At 43.0% G+C, this 27,501-nt stretch overlaps 1 protein-coding gene and 2 long non-coding RNA genes across 4 annotated transcripts; 1 reads left to right on the forward strand and 2 right to left on the reverse strand.

Moving 5' to 3' along the window:
• Nucleotides 1-5,399: 5,399 nt before the first annotated feature.
• On the reverse strand, nucleotides 5,400-9,762 carry KLHL9 (kelch like family member 9). The gene has a single exon (XM_026506449.4). It carries the CDS (start codon nucleotides 9,191-9,193, stop codon nucleotides 7,340-7,342), a length of 1,854 nt encoding a protein of 617 aa, XP_026362234.1. The 5' UTR covers nucleotides 9,194-9,762; the 3' UTR covers nucleotides 5,400-7,339.
• A 44-nt stretch (nucleotides 9,763-9,806) lies between these two features.
• Nucleotides 9,807-18,020, forward strand: LOC130544023 (uncharacterized). The gene is made up of 3 exons (XR_008959884.1): nucleotides 9,807-9,937; nucleotides 13,873-14,696; nucleotides 17,600-18,020. It is a non-coding gene; the product is annotated as an uncharacterized LOC130544023 (long non-coding RNA).
• A 540-nt stretch (nucleotides 18,021-18,560) lies between these two features.
• On the reverse strand, nucleotides 18,561-26,335 carry LOC130544024 (uncharacterized). Of its 2 annotated transcripts, XR_008959886.1 has the most exons (3): nucleotides 26,223-26,335; nucleotides 21,493-21,948; nucleotides 18,561-21,033 (listed from the first exon to the last, which is right to left on the reverse strand). It is a non-coding gene; the product is annotated as an uncharacterized LOC130544024 (long non-coding RNA). The 2 variants fall into 2 exon arrangements; XR_008959885.1 differs by lacking the exon at nucleotides 21,493-21,948.
• Nucleotides 26,336-27,501: the final 1,166 nt, after the last annotated feature.

Below are 27,501 nucleotides of genomic sequence, written 5' to 3' on the forward strand. Positions count from 1 at the left end.
TTCCTGGATGGAAGAATGTTTCTTTCACGTCTAAGTGATAAACTATGCTTCCCGACTATGATAAAGTTGTTCGAGTCAGTAAAAATTAGAGCTGCCTTTTGACTCACGCATAAACCGATGGTGCCGACTGGCTCTTGGGTGAAATGTGGCAAAGGATGATAACCGCTACCTGCACAGTTACAGCTTTCTGGAAGATGGACCGGTAAAGAGTCAGGATACTCTACGGACTTAGAACTGAGGATGGGGCTGGACACAGTGAAACATCTGGCTGTGGCTGCTGCCATCAGCTTTATACTCATCTTGTTCTAAGATTGCATGAAATATAACCTTGTCCCTTCGGCTCTGTCTGGAAAAGAAAGACGGGCATATGCGTACTCTTGATAGCCTTCAGGAGGCATCAGTAGGAAGTCAACTGTTTTCAGTCACATCCATCCTAAGGAAAAGAATGCTTTATGTATGAGAATAGTTTTCTCTGAGACAGTTTTGGACAATTAGAAATGGGTAGTTATGCCACTCTTCCAATAGCCAAGAAACAGGCTTTCTTTGAGCCCATGGATGGCACTCTAAAGAATTTGAATCGGCTGGTTCAGAAGTCAGTGTGTGGGGGCGCCTGGGTGGCACAGCGGTTAAGCGTCTGCCTTCGGCTCAGGGCGTGATCCCAGCGTTTTGGGATCGAGCCCCACATCGGACTCCTCCACTATGAGCCTGCTTCTTCCTTTCCTACTCCCCCTGCTTGTGTTCCCTCTCTCACTGGCTGTCTCTATCTCTGTCAAATAAATAAATAAAATCTTAAAAAAAAAAAAAAGTGTGTGGTTATGTAAATATGCTGCTGTCCAGGCTGAATGAAAGCTATGTGGCTGGAGCAGTGATCTGATCCTAGCATCCGCATGGGCAAGCCGATATAAAAAGCCCTTAGAATATTATGTTTGTCAGATTTATTTATACCTGGATATATTACATTCTTTACATAATTGCAAAATATTTATAAGTGTCTTCAGGATGAGGCTCTTTGCTAAAAAAAAATTTAAAAGGAATGGGGAATGCTCCCCCCCTGCCCAAGGAAGGCATGCAGTAGTGGGTATGGATGCTTCGATAAAATGTTGCAGATTTTGGGGCACCTGCCTGGCTCAGTTGGTTGAGCCTCTGACTCTTGGTTTGGCTCAGGTCATGATCTCAGGGTCGTGGGATTGAGCTCCTTGTGGGGCTCCAAGCCCAGAGCAGGGGTCTGCTTAGGTTTCTCTCCCTCTCCCTTTCCCCGCCCCCTCTGGTCCTCCCCCCATGTGCAGTGCCTTTGCGCATGCTCTCTGAAATAATAAATAAAATCCTTTAAAAAATGTCGCAGACTTTAGATATTTGGCAATTTATATGAATTAATCAATTAAAGGTCAAAGCAATTTAAATGTATTTTTATGTGATGCCAAAAAATACATTCTCTTTGATTATCTGACCCACTCTATCCACCAAGAGTTATCATAGGTTTTATATATTTAATTAGATAATTGAGTATGATGTGAAGACTTGATGCTACAAAAATTCCTTGTGGTTTTTTGTCATTCCTGGGGTTTTGGGGATTTTGTTGTTGTTGTTTTTCAGAAGATAGGTTTTCTGGAATCTATCTAAAATGAGGACTTTTAATTCCAACCAGTAGATGGCAGAATAATATCAGTCCCTAGAAAGTGGTTGCTCAGAGACTGTTACCAAGAAAATAGAGGCATGAAATCTATTATTCATGCATTTGGTTAAGAACACTGCACCAGTTCTGCACTGTGAACAATCACCTTTAATGAACAAAAGAATATCTGTCTTTAACAAAGAAATTAGAAAACTATAATCACCCCTATTAAAATTACCTACAAGACACGATGACTTGTCATTACTATAATTTTGCCGGAAGTATTAACAAATGTTTCAAGTTATGATACAAATAATACGAAACATGGTTTTTATACTGTGCAGATAATATGATTCTCTAGGGTAAAAACACGAGAGAATCCGCCCAAAAATCTGTTACAAATCAATGAGACTAATGTTTCATCCAAAAACTTAAGAATCAATGGCGGTAATGATGACAAAAAACCAACATGCTAAAATCATGTATTTCCTACTACTGCTGCAATAAAGTTTCGAATACAATGTGAAATCAGCAATCTAGGGGCGCCTGGGTGGCTCAGTCGTTAAGCGTCTGCCTTCGGCTCAGGGCGTAATCCCAGGGTCTTGGGATCGAGCCCCACATCGGGCTCCCTGCTCTGCTGGGAGCCTGCTTCTTCCTCTCCCACTCCCCCTGCTTGTGTTCCCTCTCTTGCTGGCTGTCTCTCTCTCTGTCAAATAAATAAATAAAATCTTAAAAAAATAAATAAAAAATAAAACAGCAATCTATATGCCAAAGACAATGTGAATAACAGTTCATTGGAACTGAGGAAAGAGACCCTAAGTGATCCATGTAAGATTTTATTATATGATTTTAAAAAGCATAAAAATTCAGTGAGAAAGTAAAAATTATTCAAAAAGTGGTGATGGGACAATTGGATAACAATTTGAAAATATATTAGATTTTATGCTAGAAGTCTAGTAAAAATTGATATTCATAACAATGATATAAAATACTGGGATAACTATACCATATCGTGGTGGGAAAAAATACACAAGAAAATATTTAAAAATGACAAAGGAAAAAGTAATTTCACTACATTACCAAAAAAATTTTGCATGTTAAGACATATTCTCAAACAAAAAAGATGGGAAAATACTTACTGTAAATAGAGACTAATACTAATGTAAAAGGAATTTTTGAAAATTTTAAAAAGTCATGTTCATTTCAATCAAAAAGACGAAAAGCTATTTGACAAGAGATAAGCAGTAAATCCTCCCTTAGCAAGTTAAGAATTGGCACTAATAAAGCAATAGGATAAAGAACGAGAAATGTGACACCAGTACTACATTAAAAAAAAAGTAAAATTATCACCAGAAGTTCAAGATGCAAAAAGATGGACATATTTGACTGCATTAAATGGAAGGGGTGAAGGTGGTCAAAAGGTACAAACTTCTAGTTATAAAATAAATTAGGATGCAATGTGCAGCATGTAACTACAGTTAATCATACTGTTATATATTTGAAAGTTGCTAAGAGTAAATCTTAAAATGTTCTCATTCCAAGAAAAAAACTGTGTACCTCTGTGTGGTGATGCATGTTAATTACATTGATTGTGGTGATCATTTCGCAGATTGATATGTAGATAGCAAGTCATTATGTTGTGAACCTCGACTAATACATGTCCATTATCTCTCAACTAAAAAGTTGAGTAGCCCTGCGCCCATAAAAATGCCATAAATTGAGAAAAAAAAGTCTTTGCAGCAAATAAGACATTTAAAGCGAAAGACAGAAACAAATGATTCCCAAGAATGCACATGCTCGATTAACAACAATTTCAGTGTTGTAATTAAAAATATATCAACCCAAAACAAGAAAACTGGAACTGTAAAGATTTCCTTCAAAATAATCACTAAACACATTCCGCTGGAAATGCATATCGGCACACTCTTGGAATATTTTTCAAGAGCCTACGCAATTTTGACTCCGATTTTACTTCTTTAGAATTTATCAGAGTCAGACATGGACAAAATTTTATGTAGGAATATTAAATCTTGCTCAATTTATAATGATGAAAACTTAGGGTAGATATTTAAATATACACTCATAGGAAATGGAAAAAAATATGAAGGTACATTCATGAGTGGAAAATTGTATGGACATTTAATACTTTCTAGGAAAAATAACCTATGAAAATCATTAAGATAAAACTAAAGTCAAAAATTATGATGCAAAATGCCAACTTTATTAGTACCAACTATCATTTACTAAATGCTTCTCTGTGCATCTTATGCTAATCACTTTGTAACATTCTCTACTTATAATGCTGACAGATACCACAATTATTAACACGCACCTTAATGCCATAGACAAAAGAGTAAACTTTACCTTTGGGAGCTTACCTACCCCAGGGTCTTTCAGTTAATAACTGGTTGAGCTGTGGATAGGGCATTGGTTTTATTTCTCTTGATGGTATGTTTCTGTAGTTTTGAATGAAATGTTCTGTAGGAGCGTATTTTGTCTTTATAATCAAAACCAGGCATTTCCAGTTACAAACCAGAACAATTTAAACATGATTGAATGTGTTTGCTTTACGGGTAAACTACAGGAATTCTGCTGGCAAGAAAGGAAAACAAGAAGTATGGATTTGAGTAAAAATAGAATATTTTTCTCAATGCACATGTATTTGATAATTAGGGAAAAAAGCACATTATTTTGTAATATATACACATTTTATAAAATCTGAAGAAAAAGTCATAATGATAGCAGTGTATGTGTTTCAAAGTTGGATTTAGTTCCTTTTATCATCCAGATTTTTAAATTTTTTTAAATTATATTATGTTAGTCACCATACAGTACATCCCTGGTTTTTGATGTGAAGTTCGATGATTCATTAGTTGTGTATAACACCCAGTGCACCATGCAATACGTGCCCTCCTTACTACCCATCACCGGCCTATCCCATTCCCCCACCCCCCTTATCATACAGATTTAAGGTTAGGATCTGGTATATTTGAAAAATACTTGGCAAATGTCTGTACCTATGTATAAGCATAACATACCCAATATTAACAGAAGTTACCCTTGGCATGTGGAAATCATTGATAATTTACACTTTTCACTTTTATTTTCCTGTACTTTCTATAATACACATAAATTACTTCTATAATCAGAAAAACTAACGAACATTAATTTTGAAAGAAAACTAAAAATAAGAAACATTAAAAATGTCTAATGTGCTTGCAGTTTATCCTTCTTTTCGTCTTAATTTTCGGTAAAAAATTAATAGCTTATGAAAATAAAATCTCTTCCCAATCATTTCAAAGCCACTGAAAATGTCTTTATCTGTAAGCAAGGAATTCCAGGCGTAATTAGTAGCGTTAGCATACCATCAGTCAGCTACTGTGTAACCGCCAAGACAGCTGTCCACTGCAGAAAATTATAAAAGGGTGAGAGGGGGAGCAGGTGAGGCTGGAGGTGGCGGATATAGGTGTAGTTAGCTTACCTGGTTAAGCAATTTTTAGCTAGTTACAAAGCAACAGAGTCAACTGTAATAGAGGGCAAAAACCTTTTTTCAACAAGGTGAAGAGAAAAGTTTGTGCAGAACAGACGGTGAGCAGGGCAATACCACCTCAGCAGGTCAGAATTAGCACCAAGAGTAATACATCAATAGTACGTAAAAACAATAATCACAGCTGAATTATCCCTAAAAGATAAAAAAGATGGACAAATTTTATCTCTAAAATTACCTGAATGGCCCTGCCTTTGTAAAACTGTAATAGATTGACAAAAAGAAATCAATGCAAACAAATGCCAGTTAAATTATATTTATTACATAAAGAGATCCTATAACTTGGTATGAAAAAACAAAGCAAGTCCAATAGGTATCACAAGGGTAAAGCACATCAACATTCAAAGAGGAAACAGAACTATTCAAAAAACACAAATATTTAACCTCATTAATAAAGAAATGATTGGGATGCCATTTCTTGCTTATTTAATGCACAAAGTTAACATCAATTTCTACATTTTCTATTTTCTAAATGTACTCAACTGTGCTATTTTTAGTAATAAAAAATTAGTCATTTAAAAAAAACACAGAAAGTATGAAATTTTCTGCCCAGGCAGAAATCATAAAAAGCATTAAAATGAATCAACACTTGTATGGGCAGTAGGTTCAGATCCCTGTAAGCCAATTCCTTTTGTCTGGGTTCCTGAGTTTTATTATGGGATCGTCAGTAAAGAGAAGATTGTGCCTGATTTACACTATCACAATCTCCCAAGTGCAGGGATATATTTATATGTATGTAAATGTGCGTATGTAAATTTTTCTTCAGGTAGGCAATTATTCCAGGAAAGTACCTCTCCAGAATCACTCACTACATACAAAAGGATTCCTAGGACTCCCATTTGCTGAAAAGGTCTCATTAAGGTCTCCCCATCTGATTCTCAACCAGTAGGGATGCCCTTGGTATTTCAGAGGCTGAACGTGTACTTTAGTGCTGCCTGAAAACCAGCAGTGTCCTAGGCCTTCTGTAGCCGGCTTCTTAGGAAATCTGAAGTTGGTCCTGTTCTTTAGACATAGCCAAAAAGACATTTTTCTGATCCGTTACAGAACTGAGTGTATGTCCTGTTTGCTGAGATCACAGCCGTGAGGCAGACCACACAAAGCTCAGGATGCACGGGCCAGAGCAACCACCCCCCAAAAGGATCACGTTAGAATGACTGAGCTGGGAGACTGAACTTAAAATCCTATACTTTTGTTCAGCGTATTTCTTTCTTAGCTTACCTCACGTAAGTTCTACTGGACAAGAAGGCAGAAAACAGCAGAGCTTAACCTTACTCAGCAAAACCAATTCTCAGAAACCTGAACTCTGCTAAATAACCTGTATAAAAGCAACTCCACAGAAAACAATACACAAGCGGAAAAGTAGTATGTTTCATCTGAAATAACCATTTAGTCAAATGACAGATTTGGCAATCAATTTAAAATGGTGTACCCTTATCTATCTCAATTTAGTATGACTCTATAGATACTTATTTTCTGGTACTGAATTCCCATTTGAACAGAAATAGCTGCTAGGTAGAAGAAAAAACCCTTAATTTAAAAACAATTTCCCTATAGCTGAAATACCAATTTAGAAATTACACGTGTACGGATGTATGGATGTGTATACACATGTATGTAACGTACGTACACACTTATATTTTCTCTCTCCCTTTCCCTCTCTCCAGAGAGATACAACACCCTGACTTAGGGCTACACTGTTCACTTCTCTTATCTAAGAAACTTCACATATTCTGAATGCACTCAATCTGGTGACTTGGCAACGATGTCAAAAACTATATGAAAAGAGGGAGGTAGGTAACAATATTTGATGACCTTTTGTTTAGGTCAGAGCAGGCAGCCTCCCTTTGATGTTTTGAAGTCAAAGATGAAAACTTGCAGCTTTGAAGCATAAGGAACATAATTATACATTTACTACAATCACCTACAATTTGACTTACACAACACCACAAACACATCGAAAACATTTTTCTACGTATCTTGTTACACTTGTTAAAACAGCTGGCTATGTTGAATACATTTTCAGAATGCATTTGTTAACCATATGATAAACACACTGAGCCAAACAATACAAACAACAGCAATTACCATTTTATCTAATAACTGTACCAATCATTCTAAGAAGAGACAACTGCAGGGGAAGTGTGAGATCATCCATGACGTAAAGGTACTACATTCTAGTCCTAAGAATGATCTGAAGGTGCTGAAAGAGGTGATTCTCTAGAAGGTGACCCAGGGTTTTCCTCGGGGGGAAAAACTGTGAGAGTGCAAGCTCGAATGCCACCAAGTGACTCTGGAAGGTCAAAAACTTTATGCCACTCATCCTTCTCTGGGTCATATTTCTGAACAATTTCAACCATACAACGATTATTCCAAGAATAACCACCTACAACATAGATTTTATTTTCAAAGACAGCAACTCCAACATCACTCTGACCTCTTAACATAGCAGCGATTGGTGTCCACTGGTCAAGGGTTGGTGAATAGTATTCACAGCTTAGAACATCATCATAATCACTTGTTCCTCTGAAGTGATTGCCACCGATGACATAGAGCTTGTCTCCAACTGTACACATGCAGTGCAGACCTCTGACTGTAGTCATCGGAGCCTTCTGTGTCCATTTGTCTGTATCTGGGTCAAAACACATGAGCTCGTTTTGGAAAGTGTCGTGAGTAATTCCTCCTGAAATATACATTAAGCCTCCATACACTGTTCCAGCATGGCCATAGTGGGGTTCGCTCATCTTTGCAACATAGCTCCACTCGTTCATCCTTGGGTTGTAACATTCTACTGTGGCCAGCTCACCAGCTGCACTTCGCCCACCAACAGCATATAAATGTCCTTTGAGGGCACTCAAGTGGAAAAATGTGCGCTTTTCATTTAATGATGCAACCTGCATCCATTTATTATACCGAGGATCAAATCTGAACACTGTGTCAACAGCAGTTTTTCCTTTTGTATCATAATTACTTTGACCACCAACGACATAAAGAAAGTTTCCAATGACAGCAATGCCATGCTGATAACGAGGAGCATCCATGGGGGCTAGAGATCTCCATTCTTGTGCCCTTTCATCATACATCCGTAATTCTTTACTGACAACCAGCTGCTGCCTCAAAACTCCTCCTAATGTGACCAAGTGTGTCGAGTCAGAGCGAATGGCAGTCCTGTCTGACTGCATCACTGGCTGCATATACGGCATCATTTGGTAATTGCTAGCTTCTAGAAGCAAATTCACACAGGTATTGTCTGTTCTCATGAAATCTACTGTCTGCACATAATTGATGAGATCCTGGGGTGTCATCAATGGAAATCGAATATTCTTCATTAATTTTGCAGCATAATCCATCCGAGGGTCTTCCAACCTTAGCCAGCGACAGGCAGCCTTGAAGAGCTCAAGTTCAGTACAGTGCTTAAGACTATTACTAGAAAGCACAAAAGCAAGCCGCTCAAAGGGGAGTTTGAGAAATTCCCCAGTACTCAGTAATGCAGGAAAATTCTTCAGGATGAAATTGTTGACATATTTATCCACTTCGATAAGATTGTAGGTGTTGGCAATTCGTCCAACTTCAACACAGTTATCTAGAGAGACTCCTGAAATAAGAAATACTTTACAGAAGTCCAAAACAGGTAAAATTTGTAAAAAGCTGGCAGCTTCAAGCGTGTCCTGGAGATTGTCCATATTAAGAGAAAGTTTTGCAGTATAAATAAAATCAATTATTTTCTTCAGACCAACCTTGTTCACCCCGTGAAGCTTAATGCACATTAAATCTTGCTCTTTCATTCCACCTGTGAACATCGCCTTGAAATAATCACTAGCAGACGCCATCATAGCTCTGTGAACGGGGAAGATTTCATCCCCATCCCCTGGTACCAGGGTCACATCACAAAGCAAGCCTTCTATTCTAAGCTGATCAAAGCCTTGCAATACCACCGAACTGTGAGTATTGCTGGTAAAAAAACGTGTGGTTCCTGCCTTGCAAGGCTGCAAATGGGCGGAGACGCCCATTTCGCCGTTACCAAGAGACACTTTCATGTGAAATCCTTCCTCTGGCACAAAGATCTGTGCCCGAGCACGAAATTATAACCTGAAAGCTTTCAAGGAAACGAGGCGGCGGCCCGAAGAGCAGGAGAGCTCGCTTTCCTTATCAAGGGCCAGCAGTCGCTGTGGCACCCCCGACAACACACCAGGCAGTCATCCACTGAAAACTGTTCGACAGCAGGACCACAAAGGGCTGTGGACCTCAAATCTGATTATTATGCAGATGATTCACCAGAAGGCGGTTAAGTGACCCGGTTCACCTGGTCAGGCCTGCGCTGCCGCTCCTCCAGCGGTTCTGCTCCGGGCCAAGGGGGAGGCGCCGCCACGTACTGCGGCTCCCGAGGCGGCGAGGCCGGCCACCTCAGCGAGCGGCCCGCTGCGCCCTCCGCTGTCACCCGACCGTCGCCGCGGCCACCGACGACTCTGTTAGGACAAGGGCCTGGAACACGGGCCTGACGTGGGCCTGGGCCTGGAACACGGGCCTAGCCCCTGACGCCGAGCCGGTCCTTCCGGAAAGGCTTCGTCCCAGGATCCCTCGGGCTAGGAGCGGCCGCGGCAGCTACTGCGGCTGCGCGGCCGCCGGAGCGCGTCAGTGGGCGGACGTGTGGGGGATGGGGAGGAAAGGCGCGGGAGGCGCCCAGGGTGGGCGTTGGGGAGGGGTGGCTGTGCGGGGAGCCCGCAAGCTGGCCTCTCCCGGTCGCTCCGCACGCGGAATTCAGTCGGCCGGAACAGGTGCACGTATGTGATGCTACGCGTTTGGTATAAACTTTGCACGGCATCTGAGCTCTCCTGCTAAATTCATACTTTTTCTTTAAGATTTACACTTCCTGGCTTCTGCTTTTTGAATAACAATGAAATGCAGCTTTTGTATAAATTGAAAAGAAACGGGGCGGAAGAGGACCTATGGGCAAGATGCTGAAAACTGTTCCTCAGTAAAGCGCTTGAGCTGTGATTTTTATCCTACACAATTCAGTAACACCTCAATTTTAATTTTGGTTCATATTTTCATATTACTAATCATTTAAAACACATATCATGTGTCTCTAAATACCAAATTGTGACATGGTATGTAAATAACATAGCCTGAATTTTTGCTGCGCAATACAATTCCATCTTGTTTTCCACTCACACATTTTTAAATGGCTACACAACTTTGCAACGACTATACATACTATAGTTTCCTTTGCCCATTATTTGTTCCTGAATATACATCTTCTTGTACTTCGTTGTTTTATAGACGCTAATAAACTAAAATCTGGGCATAAAATTCTCCCCTGTATTTAGATGAACACTAAGGATAGGATTCAAGGCGTATAAAAATTTCTTTCCAAAATATTGTCACCAGCAATGTTTGTGCATTTCCTCCATATTTATTTTCGCTTGATGGATATTTTCATTAACTTGCGTTTCTTCAGTAGTAAATTTCAATTTCGCCATATGAATAATACATACATTTTGACACAATTTCTTCCAACATTTCCCACAGTGTGAAGAGTTTAATGTCTTTTAAATCTATCTAGTTTCTTTTTGTATATGCAAACTAGTAAGAATATAACTATATTCTTTTATTACACTATTTTTATATAAAACATAGCAGCCCCAGGGATGCAGCGGGAGTGGCAGGCAGAGGGAGAAGCAGGAAGCCCCATGCAGACTCGATCCCAGGACCCTGGATCATGACCTGAGCTGAAGGCAGATGCTTAACGGACTGAGCCACAGAGGCATCCCTATATTTTTATTCTCTTTATTTAAAGTTTTACTGTCAAATCTTTTTGCATTTGTTCATTTTAAATAATATTTAATAATAAATATTTTAATTTTAATCTTGAATACCAAGACTGATTTTGTAGCTCAACTGAAGGTACAGTTCATTCATTTTATTCAAGCCACATGTGATACTTAAGTATTTAAATCACAGAAACTATCCCTGCCTTCAAGATGGAAAGCTGAATAAAGAAAACGAAGTGCCAGGGACCTGGGTGGCTCAGTTGATGAAACAGCTGCCTTCTGCTTAGGTGGTGATCCCAGCAGGGTCCTGGGATTGAGTCCTGCATTAGGCTCCCTGCTCAGCAGGGAGTCTACTTCTCCCTCCCCCTGCTCTTGTGCTCTCACTTGCTTGCTCTCCCTCTCAAATAAATAAACACAATATATTTTTTAAAAAGTGTCAGCCCTCTTGGAACTTTTCCTTTTTGTTGGAAGGAAACATAAAAGTATTAAGCAATTAATTAATTTCAACCACATCATATGCTAACATAGTAACCAAAAGAAAATTATCATCTAATACCAGGAACTGGGGGATGCAGAAACACTGAGCCTTGACACTTGATGTACATTTCTAAAATTTCCAGTGCTATGGAAAAATGTAAACTTGGGAGCTGAAGTATACCTGGTCCCAAAAGGCCAAGAATGAGAGGAATACAAAATAGGAAAACTACCAAATTTGAACCTTAGGGACTTCACAATTTCATGTAGGGGAGAGAATAAGGAGCGTGAAAAGCACACTGGAATGGAGGCAGCGCCATAGGAGGATGACCAGGAGAGACTGGTGATGAGAGAATGTTCAAGGGAAGAAATGTGTTTAAAAGGCGCTATCTTGGGGTACCCAGTGGCTCAGTCAGTTAAGCACCTGACTCTTGATTCTGGCTCAGGTAGTGATCTCAGAGTCCCGAGATGAAGTCCTGCATGGGGCTCTGCCCTCAGCATGCAGTCTCCTTGAGATTCTCTCTCTCTCTCAAATAAATAAATAAATAAATCTTTAAAAAAAAAAAAAAAGTAGAGTGCTGTCTTGGGACACCTGGATGGCTCAGTTGGTTAAGCGGCTGCCTTCAGCTCAGGTCACTATCCCAGGGTGCTGGGATTGAGTCCTGCATCAGAGGGTCCTTGCTCAGCGGGGAGCCTGCTTCTCCCTCTGCCTGCTGTTCCCTCTGCTTGTGCTCGCTCTCTCTCTGACAAATAAATAAATCTTTAAAAAAGTAAATGGAAGGCTAAGACGTCAGGCATCATTGCTCAACCGTGTTCAAGTACTAGCGGGCTAGAACGTTTTTTCATTTGTCTGCTAGTTTTAGTTCTCTTTTTTGGGTTTTATTTTATGACATTAGTTTTGTATTGTCCTTACGCATTACGTTTTTATATATCCTTAATTCTTAAAAGTAGGTATAAACCGCTCATGCAGATGGCGGCTACAGTCCTATGACGTACCTCTTTGTCCCATTTTCTTTACATTTTCTTTGGGTTCCAGTATGTCGAACATGTAGAAACAATACTCTCCCATTCCCATTCCACTATAGAGTTTATGAATTACCAGTTCCCGTTTATGTTTTAAACCCTTCACATGTTTTTCTATATCTCATTAGAATTTTATTTTCATCTATGATTTGAGATGAGAATCTAAATTGATTTGTGTCTGTGTCGCAAGGCATTTATCCCGTTACCATTTACTGAAAGTTCTTTTCTTCTGTATTAACATCTAAGATGCCCTTAATCCCAAATTTAATTACTACTGATAATACAATTTCTGGGATTATTTTCTTAATTATTCTGGCCCCCTATGTTTCCTTACTGGCCCCATGTTTACACCGTTGCTGCATTACAATCCAGTTCATTTTCTGGTAAAGCTAGATCTGTAAAAAATTTTCCTGTTCTATTCTTGGATATTTTTGCTTGGTGATCTTTCCCGATTAACTTTTGAATTGTCTTACAGAGGTCAGCGTTGGCTTTATAAAAATCATGGAATTTTGTGGACTCAGATATAACCATACTGCAATGAATATAAAATTCTGAGAAACTTTTTTTTTTTAAGATTTAATTTATTTATTTGACAGAGAGAGAGAGAGAGACAGCCAGCGAGAGAGGGAACACAAGCAGGGGAGTGGGAGAGGAAGAAGCAGGCTCCCAGCGGAGGAGCCTGATGTGGGGCTCGATCCCAGGACTCCGGGATCATGCCCTGAGCTGAAGGCAGATGCTTAACGACTGAGCCACCCAGGTGCCCCTCTGAGAAACTTCTTCATCCGATGGAAAAATGAAGTTGTATCAGAGAATTTCTCTTTCACAAAAATCTAAAGTAAGGACCAAAAAAATAGATTAACATAATCAGAAAGTCAAATGTAGCTGCTAAAAAGAGAAGCCCAGGGAAAAAAGAGGAAGAATAATTTTTCAAGTGAAAAAAAAAAAAGATTAAAAAACCAGAAATCTGGAGCACCTGGGTGGCTCAGTCAGTTAAGTGTCTGCCTTCCGCTCAGGTCATGATCCCAGGGTCGTGGGATCGAGTCCTGTGTTCGGCTCCCTGCTCAGCGGGGAGCCTGCTTCTTGCTCTCCCTCTGCCGTTCCCCCTGCTTGTGCTCCCTCGCTCCCTTTCTCTCAAATAAATAAATAAATAAATAAAATCTTTAAAGAACCAATCAAGCAAACAGAAATCCAACTTAAAGCATCACCCCTAGCTCGCTGTGGGAGATGCTCCTTGCAGAGTCTACGTGGATTCCCCGTGGAACTCCCGCTCTGCTCAAAGGCTACTCAACTTCCCCGAGACTCCGTTTTCTCAAATGGAACATGGAGTAAAAATATTTGTAGAGCTGATGTAAGTCTATTTAAGAGCCCTTAGGACACCCCCTTCCTCAGAGTCAGCGCTTAGTAAGTGCTGACCGTTCTCTTCATTTTCTCCATTCCATGTCTTCTAGAAACTGGCTTGAAGTCAGGCCGTCTCGCTCTTGATCGCTGCCCGACCCAAGTCCGCTGAATTCTGGCCATCGACCTGAAGAAAACGGCGACGCGTGCCATCGAAGCCCTGTTGGAGTTCTGCTCCGTCAGCGCGGCGGCTTGCATCCGTATCTGAAATGGGGGCGAACTTCCTCGACTGGAAAGGGGGAGACGACGGCTCTCCTGGATCTGTTTCTTCGGCACAGCAGTGACCAGGGAGCCCTCCTGCCTCCCCCCCTCTCCTTGCGCTGCCCTTCAGTACAGCGGCTCGCTCCCTGTCCTGCTGTGGTTTCTGGCTGCAAGTTTTCCCAGATGAACACAAACAAATCGTTGGATGAGATTTCCAGATTTTGTAAAAACACAGGGAAGAGAAGTCTCCCTTTTTTAGGTTGCGTACTTTTGAAGCCTCAGGGCAGCAGCCCTTGCACGTAGTTCAAAGGAAGCAGAAAGCAGGTGCAGTGACTGCGGGCTAATAAAAGAGCCCCAGCTGGCCAAGCGCGACGGGGCTAGAGACCAAGTCTGCGGAGGGCAGGCTTCTGGTCTGTGTAGGTGGGCTCCTTTGGGGGAATCTTCCTCGGGAAGTGGTAAGAGGCTCTTTCCTAGCAGGAATTGGCCCTCATATTGGAATCGGCCTCATGCCATAGTCTTCGTTACAAAGAGTGAGTTTAGGCACAGCACGGCACCTTGGGGCCTGCGGCAGCTATGGTGAGAGAGAGGGGCCAAAATATGTCCTTTCTCCAGCTTGTTGTGCAAACTCACGGATCCCGATCAATGACCAGCTCCCCATAGGAGGTGACACTAAGAGGTGGGTACGGCCTAACAATCTGAGGGTAAAACCTGCAATGCCGTTTTGAGTACAAGCCCATATTTCATGGTGCATTACATTTCTCTGTTAACAGTAACTTCCCAGTTTCACAAATTCATTTTTTGTACCAGATCTCTTGATTTCATAATTAGGAAAATCTGTTCATCCAATCTTTGCATCAGGATTGCAACATCCTTTCTCACTCTGACGCAGTTGTAAAAGAGAGCAGTCTTGCTCCATGTCTGTGAAATTTCCCAATCAGCCCTTGTGAAAAGCCCAGCGAATGATCACATCTTCACTGAACGCTAATTTTTCGGCAGAGTTCTTAACTCACAATGCTGAATGGCTGACCGCTCGGTAGCTGTTTTTACAGCACTAACTACCTTATCTATGTTCCTGTTCCTGTTACTCTGTCCCGGGAAGATGAGAGCCCCTTGAAGGAGAGCACTTTAGCTGACTCAACACAGAATAGGTATTAATGATGGTTCTGATAGCGTTACCTGCTGTTCACTGTGACAGCACCTAATTAAAACACACCAAGACTTTCTGGTTGTCCCTGCATCAAATCTGTGGGGTTTTGTTTTTTTGTTGTTTTGTTTTGTTTTGTTTTTTGGTAGATTCCCCAAATTAGAAGTACGTTAATATGAGTGAAACACAGAACCTTGTGGTTAAGATAAAACCCCTAGAAGGCATGCAGAGTTCAGTGGCTGAAGAATATCCCAAGACCACAAAGCAGTTAAGGAATATGGGTTTCAAATCACACTGGCCTCCTCAGATGACTGGGTTATCTCTGTCGATGTGAATTAATAATATCTAGACACTCCTTGGAGGGAGTGTGGATGACTGGTCAGAGAGCTCATTTATCACACTCTTCTCCCATCAGAGATGTTAATTCTGCCAAAGTCTAGAAACCAAGGGAAGTCTAGACAAGCATAGCCATCCCCATAAAGGGCTGTGTGGCACCCTGACCTGTCCCCAGTCTGCTCCCGGAAGCATTTTGAACTTCCTGTCTCCTGCAGGGATGTGCACAAGTTCCTTTTTAAGGGTATCTTTCTGGAGCAGCTACAGCAACCATGGAAGCAGACATTCTTTTCTGGGCCGAGTGGGGCGGGGGGGGAGGTGGGGCACCTGGGGCTGTGCTCTGTTATCTTTGGGATCCACTGGGTCATTACTCTCTCTGACCTCTTCACCTTCAACTTCTCCCTACCCATTTACCCCTCACTTTCCATTTTATCACCACCTTCAAATCCATTTTTATCACTGGATCCCATAATATCCAAGGATCATGTTTACCCCACCATTGGCCTTTTACTTTCAACACACAGAGCATGCAGATACTATAACCTACTCCCCACTTTCTCTTCCAACACTACCTCCTCACGTGACCTACACTTCCCAAGTCCGCCTTTCCCTCCTCAGTTACCTATGTTTCAAGGACACACTCCATGGCCCAGATTGCAAAGGGCAGAGAGAAGAGTTTCAGTCCTCAAACTGGATTGCTCTTTCCCCGCTCCCTCACCTGTGGTAAAGGAAGGTCAGCTAGCCGTGGGAGGGGCTGTCTAATCCTTCTCCTAGGTTTGTAGAATTAGGCCCTGAGCCTCCATCAGCCTTACTGGGACCCACGGCACATAGAGTATACAGTATTTGGAAATAACCATCCAACTAGCCCAGAACAGTCCATGAGAAGAGAAACTCCACAGTCTTCTGCCCCATGTCTCAGGTCATCATGTTACTGTGCCTTTACTATCTAATGATATAAACTAACTTTTCATTAGAGAAAGAGAGAGACTTCATTTTTGACTCCAAGAAATAATCCACAGGCTCCATCCAGGAAGAGTGAAAAGGCTAAAAAATAAAAATGATCCCTTAGCAGAGCCAGGCAAGCAGAGCTCTCTCGTTGTTTTGAATGTTTTGGCAACGCAAACTGGAGTCAGGGTGCCCTCATCTCCAGACTGATTCTTCTCACATGCCTAAGAGGTCAGGACAATATGGTACTGATTTAACCCCCCTTTCCTTTAAAACTACATTGTTTTTATATTTTTCTATTCAGTCAAGACTCAGAATGTCTCGTTATGTGTGAAAGATTGTACTATATACTGCAGGTAAAGAGACCAAGAGTCACATCCCCACCAGCTCCTAGTCTAGTTGGAAGAAAGAAATGTGATCTGTTACATTTTAGTGCCATATGCCACATGATAGGACTTGTGTCCCAGAGATTAGTAGACTCAGACTACTAGGGTTTTCTGATGAAAGTAACCATCTTAATGAGTCATGAAGAACAAGAAAGAGAAAGTAGCAGGCATAAGAGAGTATGTACCTGTCCGGGGGAATGTCATGTCAGCTTGGGTTTCCGGGGGACCCAAATGGAAGATCTCGTATATTGTGCTGTTGGAGGTTAGCTATGCAAGAAGCAGACCCTGGGATGAGAGATTATTACCTGCAAGGGGTTTATTGGGAAGCGCATGGGTCAATGATTGGGGCAGAGGGAGTTGAGCTGCAGTCCAGTCCTATCAGGGCTTCAGCTGACCCCAAGGGAGCTCTGAAGCTGAGATGACCCTTTGGAGGCAGAGTTCAGGAGCCAGGCCTTTCTACCCCACCTGGACCGGTAATTGGATACAGGCTGCCCCCAGGAGGGGGAAAAAGCTTTGGGCTAAATGACTCATTTTAACAGAGAGGAGTTTCCAGAGAGGGCCTATATGGGAGGGCTGTCAGCTCGCAGCCCTAACAGTAGCCAGAGGGAGTAGGTCCTTAGGTCTTGAAGAGAGATTTGAATTGTGTATCAAATGTCTATTATAAATGCCGAAGTATCGGATTGTACTCATAGGATTATAGGAAGCAACTGAATCCTGGAAATAATATGCCTAGAGCTGTATTTGTAAACTAAACATATTTGACGCCATCAGCCTCGAGAAGGTGCCACCGCAGTTGGACAGGAGCGTTCCACAGAATAATCTGCCGTATTTCTCTACAGACGTCTTTCTGTCTTCAAGTTTCTAAGTCCTCTGCAAAAATAACACCATCTTTCGAAGTCTCGTTACTCAAGTAAGAGACCTCAGGTCCCTCTAGGAAGTGGAGAAAGAGCCTCAAGAAGTATGACTGTGTAAACATGGCCACCTGAGGAGCCAAATAGGCAAAGAGAACGTGTTGGGAGAAGAAGAAGAATATCCTACCATCCAATTACTGCCTTGTCACCACTTGCAGAAATTAGCTCTGCAGTCTCTAGATGTTTGTTCTTTCTTCTTGGGATTGTAAAAAAAAAAAGAAGAAAAAAAGAAAAAAATTGAAAAACTTTATTATTCCTTTTTATAAAAGTTTTCTCTCTTCCTTTTGCTTCTTTCGGATAGATTTGGTCATACTCAAATTTTCAACTAGGTCCCTTACTTACAAAAAGGCACAACAGGATTGTGCTGGACAAAGCATATGATGTTTATGAGAAGCGGTTTACGGATGTGCTATTTGTTGTGTCTGACTGGGGGCGTGACAGTTGCAGATGGGATCGCTCCATCGGGCACCTCTGAAGTAGTGTGAACGGGAAGGATGTAGATACTGGGAAGCCAAGGGTAGAACAGAGTAGGACACATTATCTGTTCTCACAGCCCTTCTAGAACTGCCCTCCAGCCATGACATCAGGCTCTGGAAGCTATAGGGCTGCTGCCAATGGCTGATAAAACCAGGGTGAGCCAATCAGAGAGCTGCTCCCAAGAATTTGACTCAAGAAAGCCAGAACCTGAGACTTCGGAGCTAAGTCACCTTAGAATGTTCTGAGGTTGTTAGAGTTTATGTAGTCCTTACCTCTTCTCAGGCTAAACTGTTTCACCGTCACTTGGATTGTATGAAATACCATAATATTCCTTGCAGCACTTCTTTTTAAAAGATTTTATTTATTTGTCAGAAAGAGAGAGAGCACAAGCAGGGGGAGCGGCAGGCAGATGGAGAGGCAGACTCCCCGCTGAGCAAGGAGCCTGATGTGGGACTTGATCCCAGGACCTTGGGATCACGACCTGAGCCGAAGGCAGACGCTTAACCAACGGAGCCACCCAGGTGCCCCCATAATAAAAATAAAATTTAAAAATGTTCATAGTCAATCATAGATTGACTTATCCATTTTAAAATTTCTATTACAAACATATACTTTATGATATGCAGAGTATTTTATAAATGTAGTATATATATTATAAATAAAAATAAACACTGGAGCTGTGTGCTTAGCATTTTTTCTGAGAGGCAGAAGGTGAAATATTGAGTACCTGTATCCCCAAAGCCCCGGGTACTCCACCTTAAAGACATGGGTGAATATGCTCCGGGATCCACATATGTGTTAAAAGTTGACAGTTCTGCTTTGGTTGCAGGAATAGCACAAGATTTACATTCATACACTTTTTTGGACATGTTAGGTGTACCCGGGAGACCTAGATTGTGAGACCCTGTACCCACAGCACTGAATAATGTCACAGTCCCCTCTCCCAAGGGGGTTGTGGGCTGTCAGGACAGATCAAGTGCCCACAAGTCACCCTTTCTAGAACCTGGGTTCACAGAGAGCCCCTGCCCTGCTTCCCCTGTGCCTTGCTCCCCTCCCACCACCACCTCGATTCTCATCTTCCTGCACGATCTGCCTATGCAGTTAGCAAATCTCCTATCACCAGGACAAGTGCGGTCAAGATCTAGGGCTCCCAGCGCCCCCGGGTGGTGCAGTCCGGTAAGCCATCCACTCATGGTTTCGGCTCAGGTCCTGATCATAGGGTCGTGAGATCGAGCCCTGTGTAGGGCTCTGTGCTCAGTGTGGCGTCTGCTTGGCATTCTCTCTCCTTCTGCCCGTCTGGCTCATGCTATCAATCAATCAATCAATCAATCAATCAATCAATCAATCTTCTTTTTAAAAAAAAAGATCTAGGGCTCCCTCCAGTAGTCTGGGGCTTCAGGAAGCACCCAAATATTCAGGACAGAGATGAGGCCAGTCTAGGACTTGCCTACGACACTTGCAAAGGTGTCGAGCCGGCTCCACTGGTGGGAAGGGACTCTAACTCACATAAGCCACCTGGGCCCAGTTATCTCCTGTCATCTGTAGAATGGACAAGAAAATAGAGGTCCCCAACCTGTCTCGTGCTCAAATAGGATGCTGCTCCTTACCAGCGGTGGCCCTTGGGCACGTCCCCTCCCTTTTTGAGCCCCATGCCTCTCCACAGCTTTCTCAGTTGCAAGAAAGAGGAGGTAACTTAAAGAGCAACGTAAAATCATCTGCAAGGCGCTATGTGGGAGTGAGCTACTCTTCTTCAACCCCTGGAATGGGATTACATTTGCATGCTTCCCAAAGTGGAACTCAAAATTTTGAAGTCGTGAAAGCCCTGAGTGCAGAGGGTGAGGGAAAAGATCGATGACCGTGACCCTCTGGTAGGGCACAGCGCCCGTCTGCCCCCAAGATCCCATGCCCTTCCCGAGGAAAGCTGGAGAGCTGGGCGCTGCTGCTCATTTCTCAGCCTCAAGGAAAACCTACAGCTGATCCCCACGTCTCCTCTCGTCCCCCCCTCCCCCGCGACATGGTCTGGGCCAGGAGGGGACACAGGCCTCGTACCTCTGTTTCTGTAAAGTGCTGGTGGTGGTAGAGCTCTGTGGGGAGCTGTGGACCTGGGGTGGGCTGGGCTTGCTAAAGCAGGTGTCTTCTCTGCTTTTCCTCCTGACAGGAGGTGGCTAAAGGAAGGGCCGCTGATGGAAGGGTTTAGCGAAGCGGGGAGGAAAAGGGGAAAATACTGCCCACAGGCTTGGGGAAGAAATGCCCGCATATCTTCCAGTAACATTTGTGTCACTCTCTAGTTACTGGAAGGAAACTGGATTCAAAACGAGGGATGTGAAAAGTGGCCATGGCCACCAGGCAGCCCAGCTCTGAAGGGGTTCAGAGACAGGATAACCTTCCTCGAAAATCCAGCTTTTTCAGATGTTAGACAGGCAGCCTACTACTATTTACTACCTATTTACTACTAAATCCACCTTTAATTTTTAGTTTCATAGAAATTTTCGTCTGAGTTATAGGGGGCACAGAACTGGGGGAGTGGGGGTGGAGGCGGGGGGGGGGCTCGGGGGGGGGTATTGCTAAGCTAGGTCCTGACATGGGTGTGCTAAGACCTGACTATGGTCAGTGCTACTGAGAGATGGGCAATATCTGTGATATCCATCTGGTTTGAAACAAACTTCAAACTCAAAATGAACTCTCCCTGCTGGTTAGTCACCCTGGGCCAGGAGCCCCTCCTCACTGAGACGCTGCTCTGCTCCATAGCGTCAGGGCTGGGCAAATGGATCACCTGGTCATCGGTGATGGGAATGTCCACACGCAGACACACAGCACCTGCAGGAAAGTAAGGAGAGAGTGAGGAAGGGTCAGGGGTTGAGTGAATGAAAAGGAGAGAAACAAATGAAGAGGGACCAAAGGACCCCTGGGCGGGAAGGACTGAGGATGTCCCGATCACCACTAATCAGGCCACTTCCAGCCTGCTCTTCTCCCCCACTGCCTGACTTGGGCTCCTCCTGCTGGTGACTGACTAGAACACTAAGAGGTGACGTGGACCTGGTGCCATCTTGGCAAGAGAGTGCGTGGAGCAGGTTGGGGGGGAGGGTGTCTTTGAGCACAAAAACAATGCCTGCCAAACTCCTTTTTGGTTAAGTCCCTTTTTTACAGTCTTTCTTTCTTTCTTTAAGGATTTTATTTATTTTTGTGAGAGTGAGGGAGGAAGAGAGAGAGAGAGAGAGAGAGAGAGCAGGGAGCTCAATGATGTGGGACTCGATCCCAGGACCCTGGGATCATAACCTGAGCTGAAGGCAGATGCTCAACCGACCGAGCCATCCAGGCGCCCCAATAGCCATTCTTTATGACATCACGCAGGATCTTGTACTCAATGCGAATAGCGGCCCATCAGGTCTGAGGTGCCCTCTGTGACTGTGGTACACTTAGTAGAGTCATGCGCTATCTTCTTCAGGACACACCGGGTGCATGCAACACAGGTGCGTTCTGCAAATCCTGACAAGGGTGCAGTTTTCCTGGGCTCACCTGGGACCACTACTCAGCCCACTGAAGCCAATGTAGCCAAACACGCTAAAGGACTCTCCATAGTCCTCTATCTCCAGGTAGTCGGGATCACTGCCACTAAAGGGCTGAGTGGAGTGACTGCTGAAAAGAAGAGCCATGAAAAAGTGGAGTCACCAAAAAGGAGGAGTCCCCATGAAATAGAAGAGTCACTGGAGCCACCTGTCATGCCGTTTCCACCTGGAGGAGAGAAGAGGGTGGGGTCACCGTCGCTCATCCTGGCTCTCCTCCAGTCTCTTCACCTGCCTCGGCTCCCATACTCACATAGAGAAGCAACCCTTCTCTACAGGCAGGTGTACCCTTACACAGCAATTCAAGCCTGGGGAGGTGAATGTCTGCTTTTTGTTACATAATTAGTAACACTGAACTTAATTTTTAAAACTTTGATTCTCCTGGGGGCGCCGGGGGGGCTCAGTCAGTTGAGCACCTGACTCTTGATCTTCGTGCAGGTCTTTTTTTTTTTTTTTTTTTAATTAATAATGATTTTTTATTATATTATGTTAGTCACCATACAGTACATCCCCGGTTTCCGATGTAAGGCTCGATGATTCATTAGTTGTGTATAACACCCAGTGCACCATGCAATATGTGCCCTCCTTACTACCCATCACCGGTCTATCCCATTCCCCCACCCCCCTCCCCTCTGTAGCCCTCAGTTTGTTTCTCATAGTTCGTGCAGGTCTTGATCTCAGGGTCATGAGTTCAAGCCTTGCGATGGGCTCCACCCTGGGTGTGGAGCCTACTTAAAAAAAAATTGACTCTCCTAACTCGAGTTTCAGAGAGGATGAGTAACCACATAGGTAGAAAATCCAGGGCTAAAGAACTCAGAGGAGGTGACCTTCAGGACAGTGACCTTTCTTATGCTCCCAAGGGCAAACACAACTCATCCTCAGAGACATTAGTGGCTTCACATGCTGAAGGACTGGCGGTGGGTCCCACAACAAGTCATATCTGGCTCCCAGATCTGTACTTTTCTCCAGAAACACACGTGGGGTTGGGTAGTCAGACAAGCTGTGCATTCACAAAGGGCTACTAAGAGAGCTTCCAAAATTGGGGGGGGTACACCACAGGAAGGATCCCTTACCCTAGCTCTGCTTCTAGCTCTTCCCCCTTCTCCTTCCCTAACTTGCCCACATTGACTATTTGGCAATTTCTTGGTTGCTTTTAAGTTGAGACAATGTGTCAATTAGTGTCATGCATGTGTCTTACACCCAAGTGAGAGTCTTTCTCTAAGGAAGGTGCCATGAAGTAAAATTTATTGGTTGCAATACATACACATTGCAAATAAGTGCTGCCAATTGTCCACCAAAAAAATGGCTACATTAATCTACAATCAAGAGTGTATAAATCCTTATGTTCCCATACATTGACAAACACAGCATCTTATCTCTCTCTTTTTTTTTTTAGTCTTTGCCAGTCTGATAGCATCTACTAGCAACCATGAGTTGTCCTTTTCCTAATGGGTAGTAGTTGGGACTACAGTGCAGTTGGGGAAACAAAGCCTACTTCCAGCTTTCCAGTCCATCTCCTGAAATTGGTGTGCTCCTGAAATTGGTAACTTCAAAAAACAAAAAACAAAAAACCAACAAATCTTGGGGCGCTTGGGTGGCTCAGTCGTTAAGCGTCTGCCTTCGGCTCAGGGCGTGATCCCAGGGTCCTGGGATCAAGCCACGAGTGGGGCTCCCTGCTCTGCTGGCAGCCTGCTTCTTCCTCTCCCACTCCCCCTGCTGGTGCTCCCTCTCTCGCTGGCTGTCTTTCTCTCTGTCAAATAAATAAATAAAATCTTAAAAAAAACAAAAAACAAAAACCAAATCTACTAGCAAAGCGGAAATATAGTTAAAGGAACTGAAGCCCCAGCTTCACAAACCAGAATTGAGAAGAATAGATCCAGAGCTGACTTTAGCTTTAAGAGCAGTATATTTCCATATTCATTGGAAACTCATATTTCTTCTGGGTTTCCTACCCACAGACAATGTACCTATTGCTTTTGCATTGTCTTTTTCTGAATTATTTAAAGAAATTCATTATTCCTTTTTTAATACAAAGTCTTTAGACAACACACGCTGTGTAGCAGACACACACACACACACACACACACACACACACACAATCTGTAAGATTTTCGGTTAGATCCCAGATGTGCTGTTCTCCTTTCTGGCTGCCCGTTCCGAGTTTCATTGGTGACATCTAAATTTGTGGTTTTCCTGTGTTCAGTGCTAGAATTCTTTTCAGTTTAAACTCATGAACTAGGTCCTGACCCCATCTGGTTTTCAGGGCTCGAAGCACAACCTCATTGCCCAGCTATTCTGAAGTTCTGAAATCATATACCAACAGCCTATTTGATAGTTGGTATCTAATAAACATCTCAACTTCACGTTACTCAAAATTGTGAAATCTCCCTTAAAAACCTGGAAACCAAATAAAAACAAACACAACTCACCCTCCTTTCTTATTTTTTATCATTCAGTTAATGACAACTCTATATTTTCAAGTGCTCCGGTTAAAATACAAGAAATCATTCTCAACTCCTCTTTCTCGAACATTACGTATTGAGTTTGTCACTGAGGTTTTGCACAATTGAGGGTTTTCATCCATGAAGTTGATGAAGCTCTGCACTTTGAGCACAAGGCTTCTAAAATCTATTGAATTATATTAATAGCTATGGTGCAAGCCTTCTTGAATTATTAAGCTCTACTTGATTATGATTTATGAATTATTAACATGCCTTCTGATTTATTTTACTGATATTTTACTTGTTATGCATGGATAGTTGTTTTTTTTTTTTAATCTGAGTTTCTTATTTAATCCATTAAAAAATACTTGAGGGGCGCCTGGGTGGCTCAGTCACTTAAGCGTCTGCCTTCGGTTCAGGTCATGATCCCAGGGTTCTGGGATCAAGTCTTGCATCTGGTTCCCTGCTCAGCGGGCATTCTGCTTCTCCCTCTGCCTGCTTTTCCTCCCTGCTCATTCTCTCTCTCTCTCAAATAAATAAACAAAATCTTAAAAAAACCCTGACCCCCAAACTCCTACCAAGGGTTTATACATTGCATTTATTTCAACTTTTATTATTCCAACAATTTCCTATGGTCCTGTACTTCTTAAGGGCAAGGTCTTGCCCTTTACTCTTACCTGCCTTTCCCCCACACGGGCCCTTATAACTGAGTCACTTTAATGTTTGTCATTCATTGAGTCCCCAGAGCAGAAACACTTCTACATCTCTTACTCCCGCCCTGTATTTCGCACAATGTTAGGGATATTGTAGGTCCTCGGGGTAGTTAATAAAAGCGCAATAAAAGTTAATAAAAAAGTGTAATAAGCTTAAAATACTTGTGCCAGGGGTGGCTCCTTCGGTTAAGCCACTAACTCTTGATTTCAGCTCAGGTCACATTCCCACAGTGGTGAGATCGAGCCCCAAGTAGGGGTCCAGCTGAGCGCAGAGCTTACTTAAGATTCTCTCCCTCTCCCTCTGCCCCACCTCCTGCTCCCCATTCTCTCTCTCAAACAAAACAAAACAAAACAAAACAAAACAAAACAAAACAAAACAAAAGTTGTCCCAGAAAGAGTGTTCAAAAACACCTGTCCTATTGCATGTTTTTCTGGTGGGTTACTCTGGTTTTCTTAGGAGACCTATACATTTGTTAATGAGGCATTTCTGAATCTTTCCCTCAATTTGCTGCATGATTGGGGCAATTGTTTCCATTGTCCTATAGTATAGTTTTCTCAGCTTCAAAATAAGTATAATGAGAATACCGCGTTCCATTCAATATACCATCCCATGTTGTATTCCCTAAATAGTGAGAATACGACAATGCATAATGTCACCAAAACTGAGTAATTGCATAAAGCATCAGGGACATCTTGAACATAGCTATGATAGTTGTTACTGTGACAGGTGTATCCAAAGGTAAAAAAGCCATTATTTCATGCCCCCCCAAAGATGATTATGCCACAGTTGTGCCTTGCTCACCTCATAATTCTGTTATGCAAAAACTCTTTCTCCTTCACTTCTGAATGATGGTTTTGTGGCTACAGTATTCCTGGTTGGAAGCTTTTTCCTTTCAGCAGTTTGAATATAATGTGTCACTGCCTTCTGGTCTGCAAAGTTACTGGTAAAAATACTTAAAATTTAAAAAATATTTTTTGACTACCTTAACATTGTGCAGAAATTAACCTTTGAAATTGAATGAAATTGTTTGTATATAGGCATGCATTTTCCCTTTCCCTGAATTGGTGTCTTTCTCCCCAGAAACAATCGTGGATCTGCAAACATACCCCAAGCAGCCCTCTCCCAGTTCAGGCCGCGCATCCAGAGGAAACGCACCCTTTGTACATCGCTCTGGCTAAAACACTGCGCGACGAAGGAGAGGACCCACGCAGGGGCCGACCCGGAACAGGAACAGCTCCGTGCAAGGCACTCCTCGGCGGTCGCGCCCGACAAGAGAGAGTTTACTCACTGTCCTCGAGACTTCACCTGGTCCCCGAGTCGCCGGTGCCGGGCGCCTGCTGCCTGCGAAGCTGGGGTTCTCACAGGGAACCAGCCGCGACAGGCCAGGAAGGTCCCGCTGGTGGGCGGTGCCGGATGGGCCTTTTCGGTGAGTTCGGGCGCCACCTGCTGGCCGTTGGGGTGCAACGACGGAGCCCTGCGTGCTGGGTTTCACTGTGGTCCAGGGAAAGCCTGGATTTCTCGCTCCGCAGTTGCTCTGTGGATGGCAGTGGTGAAGCTCCGCTCCATTTCTGACACTTTACCTCTTAGCATATGTCATCTTCTATTTTTCCAATAATTTCCCATATTCACCTAAATTTGTAGCACGAATAATTGTTCTTTTTAATCCATAAGAACCACCAGCTCAGTGTTTTCTACACAGGAGTCGCTGAAATGTTTGTAATTCAGTCCCTCTCTTGGGCAGGGGCTGGAACTCCCATGGGTCTGGTGTCCCAGATTCTCAAAAATTTTATGGTGAGAATTAACTAAGCAATCTCAACGAGCCATCTGGGATATATTAAATATGGGTATTTTAAAATTATTAATAAAATCATTACTTCTGTTGGTCACATTTTTAAAAAGATTTTATTTATTTGACAGAGAGAGAGAGAGACAGCCAGTGGGAGAGGCAACACAAGCAGGGGGAGTGGGAGAGGAAGAGGCAGGCTTCCAGCGAAGCAGGGAGCCCGATGCGGGGCTCGATCCCAGGACCCTGGGATCATGACCTGAGCGGAAGGCAGATGCTTAATGACTGAGCCACCCAGGCGCCCCTGTTGGTCACATTTTAGGCTCTCAGAAACAATTGCCAATTGATCATTTCATTTGGCTTATGCAAAATAATCAAATTACTTTGTCATGTGGTCTATGCATGAACATATTTGGAGGTGGAAGCCAAATTAATGACAACACAGAGAATTTGTAATCAGTGAGGGAGGAGACAATAAAGGAACACGATGTGTAAGAAGTCTAGACTTTCCAGAAAGTAAGTGTAGTTCACTACATGCAGTTTGCACAGGCGTCTAATGCTGTGGATGAGGAGGAGGAGTTTGGAATCGGAGATAGCAGGTGTTTAAACCTGGATTTGCCATTGACTTATTAGATTGTTTTATTTTATCTAAACTCATAGGAGGTGCTTTTGGACATAATAGTATTAGCAACTATGTTGAAAGGATTGAATGGGTCCCTTACAGGGCAAAGTATTTGTAGTTGTTATCATCACCAGCAGCAGCAGCCTCGGCATCATTTTTGAT

This window comes from Ursus arctos, unplaced genomic scaffold, assembly GCF_023065955.2.
Source record: "Ursus arctos isolate Adak ecotype North America unplaced genomic scaffold, UrsArc2.0 scaffold_18, whole genome shotgun sequence".
Taxonomy (NCBI): domain Eukaryota; kingdom Metazoa; phylum Chordata; class Mammalia; order Carnivora; family Ursidae; genus Ursus; species Ursus arctos.

Bases quoted from the DNA above. Each gene is read 5' to 3' on its own strand.
- KLHL9 (XM_026506449.4), bottom strand. From the start codon at position 9,193: ATGAAAGTGTCTCTTGGTAACGGCGAAATGGGCGTCTCCGCCCATTTG.